Source organism: Heloderma suspectum, chromosome 3 (assembly GCF_057233095.1).
Source record: "Heloderma suspectum isolate Gila_16-S chromosome 3, 16-S_ref, whole genome shotgun sequence".
Lineage (NCBI taxonomy): Eukaryota > Metazoa > Chordata > Lepidosauria > Squamata > Helodermatidae > Heloderma > Heloderma suspectum.
This window is the reverse complement of record NC_139460.1, coordinates 2123788-2137410: the sequence shown is the minus strand read 5'-3', so window position 1 is coordinate 2137410 and position 13623 is coordinate 2123788. Positions and strand designations below refer to the sequence as shown.

The window sequence follows — 13623 nt, the reverse complement described above, 5'->3', positions numbered from 1 at the left end:
CTCGATTTCTTTGCATTGTTCATTTAAGAAGGCCTTCTTGTCTCTCCTTGCTATTCTCTGGAAATCTGCATTCAGTTGGGTATATCTTCCCCTTTCTCCCTTGCTTTTCGCTTCCCTTCTTTCGTGAGCTACTTGTAAAGCCTCATCAGACAGCCACTTGGCTTTCTTGCATTTCTTTTTCTTTGGGATGGATTGAGTTGCTGCCTCCTGAACAATGTTACGGACCTCCGTCCATAGTTCCTCAGGCACTCTGTCTATCAGGTCTAATCCCTTAAATCTATTCCTTACCTCCACTGTGTATTCATAAGGGATATGATTTAGGTCATACCTGAATGGTTTAGTGGTTTTCCCTGCATTCTTCAATTTAAGCCAAAATTTTGCAAACAAATTTTGCAACAAACGAAATGATCTGAGCCACAGTCAGCTCCAGGTCTTGTTTTTACTGACTGTATAGAGCTTCTCCATCTTTTGCTGCAAAGGACATAATCAATCTGATTTCGATATTGACCATCTGGTGATGTCCACGTGTAGAGTCGTCTCTTGTGCTGTTGGAAAAGAGTGTTTGCTATGATCAGCGTGTTCTCCTGGCAAAACTCTATTAGCTTTTGTCCTGCTTCATTTTGTACACCAAGGCCATGCTTGCCTGTTATCCCAGTGATTTCTTGACTTCCTACTTTAGCATTCCAATCCCCTATGATGAAGAGGACATCTTTTTTTGGTGTTAGTTCTAGAAGGTGTTGTAGGTCTTCATAGAACCGATCAACCTCAGCTTCTTCGGCCTCAGTGGTTGGGGCATAGAATTGAATTACTGTGGTGTTGAATGGTTTGCCTTGGATTCATACTGAGATCATTCTATCGTTTTTAAGATTGTACCCCAGTACTGCTTTTCCCACCCTTTTGTTGACTATGAGTGCTACTCCATTTCTTCTAAGGGATTCTTGCCCACAATAGTAGATATGATGGTCACCTGAATTAAATTCGCCCATGCCTGTCCATTTTAGTTCGCTGATTCCCAAGATGTCGATGTTCAATCTTGCCATCTCTTGTTTGACCACCTCCAACTTACCTTGATTCATTGATCTGACATTCCAGGTTCCTAAACAAAATTGTTCTTTACAGCATTGGATTTTCTTTTCACCACCAGACACATCCACAGCTGAGTGTCCTTTCGGCTTTGGCCCAGCCGCTTCACTCTTTCTGGCGCTACTTGGAAATTCCCTCTGCTCTTCCCCAGTAGTATATTGGACACCTTCCGACCTGAGGGGCTCATCTTCCGGTGTCATCTCTTTTAGCCTTGTGTTACGTTCCATGGGGTTTTCTTGGCAAGAATACTGGAGTGGGTTGCCATTTCCTTCTCCAATGGACCACATTTTGTCAGAGCTCTCCGCCATGACCTGTCCGTCTTGGGTGGCCCTGCACGGCATAGCTTATGGCTTCACTGAGTTACGCAAGCCCCTTCACCACATATCTTGAGACCTAAAAGCTGCATGCAAAAAAAAAAGGAAAAGGAAAAGTCCATATCATCAAATCAGAGAAGTACAGACAATTTCCACTGAAACACATCAAGGGGAAAATAGCAATTACCACCTAATTACCACCTAATATCACTAAGGTGGGGACTGCGGTGGCTTAGTGGTTAAGATGCTGAACTGCAGACCAGAAGGTCAGCAGGACAGCAGTTCGAGACCCGAGTGCCGTGTAACGGAGTGAGCTCCCGTCTTCGGTCCCAGCTCCTGCCAACCTAGCAGTTCGAAAGCAAGAAACTGCAAGTAGATAAATAGGTACTGCCTCGGCGGGAAAGGTAACAGCGTTCCGTGCACCTCGGTGTTCAGTCATGCTGGCCACATGACCACGGAAGCGTCTTTGGACAGCGCTGGCTCTTCGGCTTAGAAACGGGGATGAGCACCGCACCCTAGAGTCGGACACGACTGGTTGGGGACACCTTTACCTTTACCTTTTTATCACTAAGGTAAAAATGAAAAAGAAGTGGAGGCAAGAGGCATCCCAGGCCTTTGCCACATTTATTCGGCACAGAAACGGTCAAGTGACCTTTGACATCATTCTGAGTTCTCAGATCAGTGTTGGCCTACAGGATTCCTCCCAAGAAAAGTCTCTGATTAGTCCTGGAGGGCTTCTGCTGATGTCTGTCCCTACCGATGCCTCTGAAGAGCAAAGGCATCTGGAAGGTAAATAAAAGAGCTAAATATAGACTGGATTATCCTGAGTGTTTTGCAGAGGTGAGCCAAAGTAAACATATTATCTATAGCAACAAAGAGTTTTGTGGTACATCTTTATTCTGGCATAAACCTTTGTGGACTATAGTCCACTTCATCAGACGTATGGAGTATTATGGAGAGTTTCAAGTTGATATACAGTTCATAGGGTGGTGGTGGTGGTGGGGAAAAATTGTAAACAGTGAGGTCAGAAGGTAATTAAATGCAGAAGTACTGACAGTGGGAATCACATTATTAACAGTGGTCATTCACAGTGCAGTTGCTGCTGATAACACAAATACCCTGGCACTAGGTAAGCCAATTAATGCAGGTAGTGTGATAAAAATCCTTTATCCCGATTCAGGCCTCTGCAGTAGAACTGAACCTGTTGATGAATCCTAGCTCAGCCGTAATCTCCCTTTGAAATTCCTTTGCTCCACTTACAACGGCCCCTTATAGGTCAGTGACAGAGTGCCCTGAGAGGGTCTCTAGTGGTTTTTCTTGCTCAACACTTTTTGTTCACCAATGTTATTTTAAAAGGCTTAAGGAGAGGCTCTGATCTCTTGAAGAGGATTTTTTTTTTTTTTGGAAAATACTTTTTATTCTATTTATTATCTTTATAAATGAAATAAACAATACCAACAACCTAATCAATAACTACAATTTCCCCACAATACAGTATTCTTAGGAGGACACAGCAATAACGAAGGAGGAAAAGACAAAAAAGAGAAAGAAGAAAAGGATTAAATTTAAACTCCATTACACAGAAACTCCAAATCCCATTCCACTTAAAAATTATACCTATAACATTGGCAATATTACAATTCAATACTGTCTAAATAATCAACCTTACATTTCAATACCATATCATCAGTCTTATAGCAAGGAAGCAGGCCTACAATTTATTTCCAGTAATCGTATATTGCCCTTCAGCTAATATATAATATTAAAGCTTAACAATTTAACCAGCCAAAAATCTTAGTAACTAATAATGATAGTAATAGTAATAGTAATAATAATAATAATAATAAAAAGGAGTTTTAAAAGGATTAATAATAATACTAACAAATCACTAATAAAATTTATAATATTATATGATAATAAATCTTAAAATCAACCTTACAACAATCACTAATATATTTTGTACTAGATATATAAATGAGTGCGCACATTTCTATATGGGAATGATATTAAAGGAAAAACTGAAGTACTTTGGCCACATCATGAGAAGACAGGACACCCTGGAGAAGATGCTGATGCTAGGGAAAGTGGAAGGCAAAAGGAAGAGGCGCCGACCAAGGGCAAGGTGGATGGATGATATTCTGGAGGTGACGGACTCGACCTTGGGGGAGCTGGGGGTGGCGACAGCCGACAGGAAGCTCTGGCGGGGGCTGGTCCATGAGGTCACGAAGAGTCGGAGGCGACTGATTGAATAAACAATAACAACATTTCTATACACCCTCAAACAATAAATTTAAGTACAGTTTATCATATCTATTTTAAAAAGAAAGGATTTAAAGAAAAAAGAGAAAGACAAGGGAAAAAATGAGAGAAGATAAATAAAAAGAATGGAGATATATATATATATATATATATATATATATATATGAGCAATTATCTCTGGCCTAGCCTGAATCTTCCAGACTAAACAAAGCCCGTTAGCAAAACATGTTTGTAGATTCCAGTTCATGGTGGTAGAACAGAACTCTCATGTGCTTTTCCATTTAGCCACCACCATTTCATGATTTAGAAACTACTTCATCTGGCCTTCAGAAAAAATGCAAAATGTAGCAGGATATTTTAAGTGATATTGTAAGTTAATTTGTTTTGCCAGATTTTTCACCTTGGTAAATTGCCTTCTTTTATCAGCAACCTCTTTGTGTAATCTGGAAATAGCATAACTTTATCTTGTTTCCAAAAAATGTTTCCACCCTCTCTTGCCAAATGCAGGACATAATTTTTTGTGGAGATTCTTGCAAATTGAACTATAACCGTATAACCAGTCCCTTTGGCATTTGACACATGGAATGCCTGCTCAATATCAAATGAATAATCAGATGGCACAGGGAGTATCTCATGCAGGAACTTATCTACAAAAGTAGACAAATTTACATCAGTAGATAAATTTTTAATACCAATGATACGTACATTTGCCCTGCATACAGAAGCCTCCAATTGAGAAATTCTGACCAAGAAATTGTTGAAAAAAGCTTGGATGTTGTTTCATTCCCTGCCACCCAATCTTGCAGCTCATTAATCTTCACCTCCATTTTTTGCCAAGAAGTGTTGATTAAATCCACAGCTCCTTGCAGGGCGGTGATGGAATTTTGAATAGTATCCAGTCTCTTAGCCTGTTCTGCAAATTGCAAGGACAATGTTTTTATCAAAGCAAGTAACTCCTCTGTATTTTCGCTTCTCGGAACCTTTGCCAAGGGAGGTGTGTGTGTGTGTGGGGGGGGTGGTGGTGGTGGTAGGCGGAGAACCTTTTTTTCACCTTAAAGTAGTCATCCTTCTCTTCAAACAAATCTTGCAGGTCCTCGAATATTGTTGATATATCTTAATCCATTCCTCAAATGTTGTTGGTGTTTCTTAATCCATAAACTACAATGGAGCACGTCAGCCCTATTTTCTCCTATTTAGATAGGAGGTTCAAAACAGCTTTGAGTGATGATTTAGCTCTGGCAGACTAGCTCCGGAGTCCAGCCCCCCCCTCCGCTAATACACAGAGATAGCTAATCTTCCGAAACTTGATCCAAAGCTGCTCCTGCCCCCCCTTCATTCCAGGGGGGAGATGAAAAGGTTTTTCCACCTTTTAAAAAGCTGTTTGAGATAGCGTCCCACGGCGCGGCATGCTGCAAAGGCGACATTGGCTCTGACTGGAAGTCTCTGATCTCTTGAAGAGTTTCAAGAAGTTTTCCCTGATCTCTTTGGTTCGTATGCCATAGATGAAAGGGTGGGCAGTCCAGGGGAACAGCAGGTAGATGCTGCTAATCAGGTTGTGGACATCTTGCGAGGCAGATTTGGCCAGACGGAAGATGATAGAAGAGGAGAGACGGGAGGAATAGCCAACAAAGATGATCATGAGGTGGGTGCCACAGGTGTGGAAGGCTTTGTGACGGACATTGCCAGAAGCCATCTTCAGAGCAGTGTGGACAATTTTGCTATAGGAAGCTAGGAGGAAGCTAAGGTCAAGGATGATGTCAATGCCTCTCATTGCCATCCCCACCATCTTGTTTACTGAGATGTCTGTACAGGACAACTTCATGAGGGCCATGTGCTCACAGGCAAAATGGCTGATGATGCTGGAATGGCAGAACTGCACCCGGGAAGCCAGGATCACCACTGGGCTGACGACGCAAAGGCTCCGTACCAAGGAGGCGAGAGTCAGCAGCTTCAGGAACTTGCTGGTCATGATGTCCATGTAGCGCAGTGGGTGGCAGATGGCCACGTACCTGTCCAGAGCCATCATCAGAAGAATGTTGCAGTCCAGGACAGTTGTAAAGTAAAGGAAGAACATTTGCACAAGGCACTCAGCCAAGGAGACCCTGCTGATGTGGAACATGAAGCTCAGCAGCATTTTAGGAAGGATGGTTGAGGTCCCACAGATGTTGACTGCTAAGAGCAATGCAATCAGAAGGTACATGGGGGAATGCAGGCTCTCCTCAGCCTTCACTGTGTAGATCAAGATGGAATTTGCCGTGACAATAATCACGTACAGACAGAAGAAAGGGATGGCAAGGAGATGCCTGGATTCCTGGAGCCCCGGGAAGGGCAGAAAGGTGAATTCCGTATAGGAAATGTTGGCCGTCCCGTTCTGGCTCTCCATTCCCATCTCCTGGTGACTGGTTGAAGGTCTTGCCCAGGCCAGCATGGATGTTAAAGGAGAATAAAGGTTAAAGGAGAATAATTTCTGACTTGTCAGCACTGCTGCTTAGCTAAAGATATATGTGAAGCAATGAGTTGTCAAATATAGAGATACACCTAGTAGCTTACTGGCTAGATTGCTGGCTGAGGAAGGAGTAAGAGCGTAAGAACATAAGAAAGTGCTGCTGGATCAGACTTAGGGTCCATCTAGTCCAGCATTCTGTTCACACAGTGGCCAACCAGCTGTCCATGGGAAACCCACAAGCAGGACATGAATGCAACAGCACCCTCCCACCCATGTTCCCCAGCAACTGCTGTACAGAGGCATACTGTCTCTGGTACTGGAGGTAGCACATGGTAGCCAATGATAGCCTTCTCCAGGAATTTGTCCGACCCCCTTTTAAAACCATTCAAGTTGGTGGCCATCACTACACCTTGTGGTAGCAAATTCCATAGTTTGACTCTGCGCTGTGTGAAGGACTTCCTTTTATCTGTCCTGAATCTCCCACTGATCAGCTTCATGGGATGCCCCCACTGGGTTCTAGTATTATGAGAGAGGGAGAAAAATATTTCCCTGTCCACATTCTCCACACCATGCATAATTTTGTATACCTCTATCATGTCTCCCCTTACTCGCCTTTTCTCCAAGCTAAACAGTCTCAGATATTGTAAGTTACAACATCAATAAGTAGTCACAGTATCAGTCAAGAAAGCAGATGATTGTTATGCAACTCAGGAAAGAGAGGAGGTGGTGAATTATTGCAACAATGTAAAACTCATCAGGTCCTAACAGATTTTGTATTAAATAGTTCCTGGATTAGCGATATTACAATATATTTGGTGCAAAATATAAGTGTAGATCACCATTTCTAAAGAAGAGATTTTTAAAACAAGTAATACTTGGCAGTTTAATAAGGGCTCCTGAGGCAGATGGTTTGGGAGCAGAATTTTACGCAGTGTTTAACTATCAGTTGGAGGCTAAGATGGAAGCTTTAGGGCATAGTCCTACCCTGATAGTCGCCAGCCTCCGAAATCAGAGCTGCCAACTATCCTATGCAGGGCAGCTGGCGCACAGACGGGATCCTCTTCTCTATGCATTTCGGCTAGACAGGCACCTGTCTAGCTGCAGCTTTGGGAAGGGGGAGGAAAAGAGCCTGGAGACCCAACAGGAAGCTGCATAAAGCAGCTTCCGCAGTCTCCTCCCCTCTCTGCCCCTGGGCCCACGCTGTCCCCCTGCCCCCCGCCCTGTTTCCGAACACCAAGATGTAGCCAGTGCGGAGAAAACTACACCGGCTACGAGGGGGTAGGGGAGGGGGCAGGGAGCACGGTTTCTGGGCTCGGAGCTTAGAGCCTTGGTTCTGACCTCGGATCCCAGAAACTGAACAATCCTATGTCCCCCCAGAAGCTGTCTAGGGGGCATAGGCTTGCTCTCTCATTTGCTTACTGTCGGAGAAAAGTTCCCAAGTTGGAATATAGGATCAGAAGGAGCTGCCTTAGGCTGAGTCAGACCACTGGGGGATCTAGCTCAGTCTTGCTGGCACTGACTGGGAGTGGCTCTCCAAGGTTTCGGGCAGGATTTTTTCCACCCCTACCTGGGGATGCTAAGGACTGGGCCTGGGACCTTTTGCATGTGAAGCAGGTGTAAAGTTGATTTTACTTCCAAATCCAAATAAACATTTGACCCCCTTGACCCCCTTAATGGTCATATCACTTCAGTTCCTGATGTAAAAGTTCACTTCACTCACCAAGATGCTGAAGGGGGAGCCGGGAGATGCAGGAGAGGCTGAAGCCGCCTTCTGCTGCAATCCAGCTGCTTAAATCATCTCCGAGAGAATCCTCCCTGGAGTTCCACCAGCCAAGACGGCCTGCTCCTGTCCTGAGCATTGCTCGTAATAATTGCCCCAGATGGGCTCCAGCGGCCACCCGAGGCATTTCCCCAGCAAGAGAGGGGACGGCTTGGGAGCCTCTCTGATGCCGTCCTTCCTTGGGCCAAGGGGGCTGCAGAGAAAGAAATGACAAACTGCAGCCGTGATTGGCCAGAGGTGAAGCTCTGTGCCAGGAGCGATGTCCTGTGTCACAGGGGGTACTTTGAGGGGGCTACTCTGAACCAGAGCAGCACCCTGGTCACCTGCAGCCCAGTTGTTTCCTGGCAATGGCAATGCTCCTGCTTTGGTCCAGGGTATCCTGCAACAATGCATTCACAGCATTGCCATTTACGTAGGCTAAAACGGCGAATCAAAAAGGGACGCAAATAGCGCCCGCTACGCTATTTGCATTCCCCTTTATTTTCGCCGTCATAGTCTACGTAAACATTTACGTTGACTAAGACAGCCAAAAATAAGGAACGCAAATGGCGGCGGCTGTAGCCGCCACCATTTGCGTACGTGTTTGTTTGTTTTTTTAAACCCATTTGCCATTTGCATACGCGGCTTTTTTTTCTTTTTAAAACCCAGCCATGATAGGCTACATAAATCTTTATGTAGCCTATCACGTTGGTTTTTTTTTTTTTTACAAGACTGCAAATGGCGGCGGCGGCAGCTGGTCGGAAGACCAGCCGCCGCAGCTGCCGCCACCGGAGCTGCCACCACCCGGAAGATCCGCCCCAGGTAAGTCTCGTCCCGGGGGGGATCCGCGGGGGAGCAGGGGGGTGGCAGGCCTTTCCGCCACGGAGTTCGGAGATCACCGAGATCCGTGGCGGAATTCTCTGACATCCCTAGTGCACACCCACCCACACCCATGCCCCCTTCTCTCTCTCTCTTACACACACTTTCCCCTTGCTCAGAGAGAGGCAGATATAGACAGACAGACAGACCGACACACACACACACACACACACACACACACACACTGTCAAACTGTCATGATCCCCAGCCCTCAGCCCTTCTGGTGTGCACAGAGGATTCTGATGAGGGCAAGGCACAAGCCACTTTCTCAGTGGTTGGACAGTCACTGCATTATTCTGGGCCTTCCCAGCCAGAGGACACAGCCCTGCCATTGTCCTCTGGCTCAGAGGATGAGTGCGCAGCAGAAACTCCATCTCCCCAGCCTCGCAGAACTCTCAGCCTCAAATATTAGGTGGGGGTCCTCCGCCACTCAGGTCCACAAGGGGTGGAGCTGACCAAACTACAGGTCTTGTCAGCCCACATAAGGCTTCAGTTGACTTTAGCTCCCTGCTGAGACAGGATCCTTCCATTGTCCTACGAGGATGAGGTGTAGGCCAGCAGGACCCCGGTGGAGCTGTCCAAGGTCCCATTTCCTTCTTGCCTTGTTCTGACTACCATTGGATGCTCCCAGCTTCCCCTGAGAGCTTCAAAGGGACCATAGAACAGAACACAAACAGACTCTTTGCCTCCCCATCTCACTGTGTGGGGATGGGGACTTCCCCTCCTCATGCACTGCGAACCCTCACACACTCCACCTTCCCGCTGTCTAGCTGATTGGTGCTTTTCCCAGTGCAAGATTTAGATAGGCACATTGACACATGAGAATGACTCTCCTGGACACCTTCCTCCCATTCATCATTCTCTGGCCAAAGAACGCCAGAAGCACCCTAACTCAGGATCAGATCAAAGGCCTCTAGCCCAGCATCCTGCTTCCTAAAGGGGCCACCCAACTGCCCCACTGGGAAGCCCAGAAGCAGGTGGAATAAAGACCATGGCCCTCTCCTGCTGCTAGTCCTCAGTGTTGGGAATTCAAAGGTGCGTTGCCCCTGGACTGGACAGTTCCCTTTAGCTGTCATGTCTGATAGACCCATGGACAGACCTCCCCTCTATGGGTCTGTAATGCCACCACCACAGCTTGTGGCAGTGAGTTCCATAATTTCACAATGCATTCATTCATTCATTTAAAAATGATTTTAATGCTGCCTTGAAAGGTAGAATTCTGAATCCATTATGCAGAGCCATAATTTCCACTCAGTGAGCAACCAATCCAGAAAACCAGTCTCAGATAAAATTTTCAGCCAGGAACACAAGAAAGAACAGAAAAGCAAAAGAGGAATCCATCATGATACATCATACATCATACGGTGGTTAGGTAGATTTGTCAAAGGGCTGGTTTTGAATTCTCTCTCGCCAGATTCCGGGAGAGACACCACGGCTCCAGATGTGTTCAAAGGGGTGCAGATCTGGGCAGAAGCTCCTCCGGGACCGGCGATCTCGCGGCAGGACGCAGCCAATGCGGCAGCAGCATCCTCCCTGTGGCGGCCGACAGCTGCCAGAGAAGCAAGGCACAGCCAAACCTTCCTGGGAAGCCCGCCCTCCTCGAGGCCGAAGGCGACTCTCCAGGAAGGGGCCACAGAGCGAGCACTTGGCCACAGCATGCGACTGAGGGGAGACAGGATAGCACTCTTCAAGGACTTGAAGGGTGGTCACAGAGAGGAAGGCCAGGATCTCTTCTCGATCCTCCCAGAGTGCAGGACACGGAATAACGAGCTCAAGTGACAGGAAGCCAGATTCCGGCTGAACATCAGGAGAAACTTCCTGACTGTTAGAGCAACGCGACAATGGAACCAATTCCCTGGGGAGGCGGTGGGCTCTCCCACACTGGAGGCCTTCAAGATGAGGCTGGACAGCCATCTGTCGGGGATGCTCTGACTTGGATTCCTGCACTGAGCAGGGGGTTGGGCTCGATGGCCTTGTGGGCCCCTTCCAGCCCTACTATTCTAAGATTCTATGATTCTGTGACTGCGGGCCGCTCCGCCCACATGGGGCTCTCCCCGCCCAAGCGCAAACTGCAGGTGCAGCGGGCGGCACATGCACCATCCTGGCGAGAGCTCACATCACGTGGAGCAGGGGACCAGTGTGGACATGCTGGCTGGGAATGATGGGAGCTGTGGTCCACCACATCTGGAGAGCGCCAGGGTGGGGGAGGCTGGTAGAACTGGGGAGAGGCCTTCCACAGCGATGGGTGTGCTCCGGTCAGCTGTGTTTTTGCCCCGAGAGAGGCGCAGCTGCTGAGATGGCCTGGGGCGCTTGACGCCACCCTGAGCAGTGAGAACTCGCAGGGGTGAAGCTCTTATCTGGATTCGGTTCCCTGTGCAGGGGGGTCACAGGAGACAGAAGGTGCTTGGCTCCATTTGAGTTTATTGCCAGCGGACACAGGCGCGTAGGCAGGCAGGGGAGACATCTGAAGTGCTGCCACAGCGACTGCCCCACGTCCAGCCTCTAGAGGGAGGCAGCCCCCCACCCCAGACCACTTTGCAGGCTGGGGCTCTGCTCCAGAAATCTGAAGTCCCCGGAGCTGGTGCGGCATCATGGTGAAGTTGCTGCAATACAAATCAGGAAGCTCCTACTTCAAATCCAGCGGAGGTCGGTGGCTCCGGTTTCGGTGAGGCCATGAATCCATTCTAGGTTTCAGTCAGAGCCAGGCGGAACTCTAAAGGAGCTCTCCAATGTGCTTATCCATAGCCCCCAAATAGGTTCACCACCTTGGAGAGCTCCTTTAGAGTTCTGCCTGGTTCTGACTGAACCCGAGAATGGACTGATAGCCTCATCAAAACCAGAGCCACCAGCCTCCACTGTTTAGTCTAATTTCTGCCTTGGTGGGCTAAGGCAAGCCATTATTCTCTCAGTCCCAGCCCCCTGTCTGAACTTGGGGAGAATAATAATATCAGCCAACCTTACAGGGTTGTTGTAAGGATTACACCAATGATAATGTATGTGAAGCACTTTGTGCATTCCAAAATGCTATATAAATGCTGAGAGCGGAGGACAGGAAGGCTGGGCGTGCTATGGTCCATGGGTTTACGAAGAGTCAGACACGACTTAACGACTGAACAACAACAGTTGTAATGGAGAGTGCACCTCTGAGCATGCCCAAAGTGCCTTTCCTTTGCCACTGATGCGTAACCACAGTTTTTCAGGTAAGACTGAGCCCAAGACATTGTGCACTGTTGGCTGGTTCATCCAGGGGCAGCAGCTGTGTGGGAGATCAAAGTCTGGGCGTGGTGCTCAAGCCAGATAACAAAATATGTTATCAAGGGTCTCATCACCATGCCCCTGCTAAATCAGGTGCAATTACACACCCACAAACCATCCCAGAATATAAACATGAGAATGGTCAGGTTGAGGCGAGAGAAACTGTCTGAGTCTCTGACTCTAACACTGGCTAGGCTCTGGTGGGTCAGGGTCGGGACCTTCAGAGGAAAGGTTGCCAGAAGCACCTGGGCTTTGAAGGAGAGAACCATTTTTTGGGGTTCTTTTGTCATTCATGTCATCTGACTTATGGGCTCCTTTGAAACATTATCCTCTGGCCAAGCTTCAGGGTTGGTCTGGATGGTTATAATTCTGGCCTACATGACCCCACGGTTCCTTGATGCTGCTGTCCCTTTCATCAGTACCACTGGAGAAAATTTTCTCCTGAACAGCTTGAAAAGATTGTCCCTGATCTCTTTAGTTCTCATGCCATAAATTATGGGGTTGACAGTCCAGGGAAGAAACAGATACACTGCACTGATGAGATTGTGGACATCCTGACTGACTGACGTGGCTAAGCGGAACACGATGGAGGAGATGAGGCTGCAAGAGTAGACGATGAGGATGACCATGAGGTGGGTGCCACAAGTATGGAAGGCCTTGTGCCAGATATGACCCGACGTGGTCTGCAGGGCCACATGGATGATGCGGCTGTAGGAGCCCAAGAGAAAGCCAAGGTCAAAGACGGTGGTGATAGTCCTGGCCACCATGCCTATGACCTTGTTCCTGGAGATATCACCACAAGACAGCTTCATCAGTGCCATGTGCTCGCAGACAAAATGCCCAATGATGTTGGACTGGCAGAACTTCACCTGGGAAGCCAGGATCACCACTGGGCTGACAAAAGCCACACTCCGAGCAAGAGCAACAAGAGTTAATATCACCAAGAGTTTCTTAGTCATGATGTCTGCGTATCGCAGTGGGTGACAAATGGCCACATATCTGTCCAAAGCCATCATGAGAAGGATGTTGCAGTCTAGCATGAGCACAAAGTAGAGGAAGAACATCTGGATGAGGCAGACTGTCAGGGAGATGCGGCTGACTCCAAGAAGGAAGCTGAGAAGCATCTGGGGAAGGATCACGGTGGTCCCACAGATGTTGACTGCAAAAAGCAAAGCGATCAGCAGGCACATAGGGGAATGGAGACTCTCCTCTGCCTTCACAGTGTAGATCAGGATAGAGTTTCCAAGGACAATCAGGACATAAAGGCAGAAGAAAGGGATGGCAAGGAGGTGTCTGGATTCTTGGAGACCTGGGAAGGCAAGCAAGAAGAATTCTGTGTAGGAGAAGTTGGCCGTTCCATTCTGGCTCCCTCCAGACATCTTGGTGATGGTTGATGATGAAGCTGCAAACTCCAACACACCATGGACCTGAAAAGGGAGAACACCTCACTCATTCTTTTGTCTGTTGCTGTTACAGACCACTGCGTTATATATAGGTTTTTAAGGAAAAATAAATGTGGATAAAACAAGGCACAATGATGCAGCAGGGAGAGGATGGGGAGAAGTTTCTTGCGGAGGAGAGGGGATTATTCTCAACCATCATTGGTATGGTCCAGGAGAGAACACATA

General features: G+C 47.5%; 2 protein-coding genes across 2 annotated transcripts; both read right to left on the bottom strand.

Annotated features, from left to right (window-relative positions):
• Positions 1-5025: 5025 nt before the first annotated feature.
• LOC146349220 (olfactory receptor 52K1-like) lies at positions 5026-6045 on the bottom strand. Its single transcript, XM_084842132.1, has one exon. It carries the CDS (start codon positions 6043-6045, stop codon positions 5026-5028), a length of 1020 nt encoding a protein of 339 aa, XP_084698258.1.
• A 6324-nt stretch (positions 6046-12369) lies between these two features.
• On the bottom strand, positions 12370-13374 carry LOC146349219 (olfactory receptor 52K1-like). The gene has a single exon (XM_084842131.1). The coding sequence runs from the start codon at positions 13372-13374 to the stop codon at positions 12370-12372; it is 1005 nt and encodes a 334-aa protein (XP_084698257.1).
• Between the last annotated feature and the right edge of the window lie 249 nt (positions 13375-13623).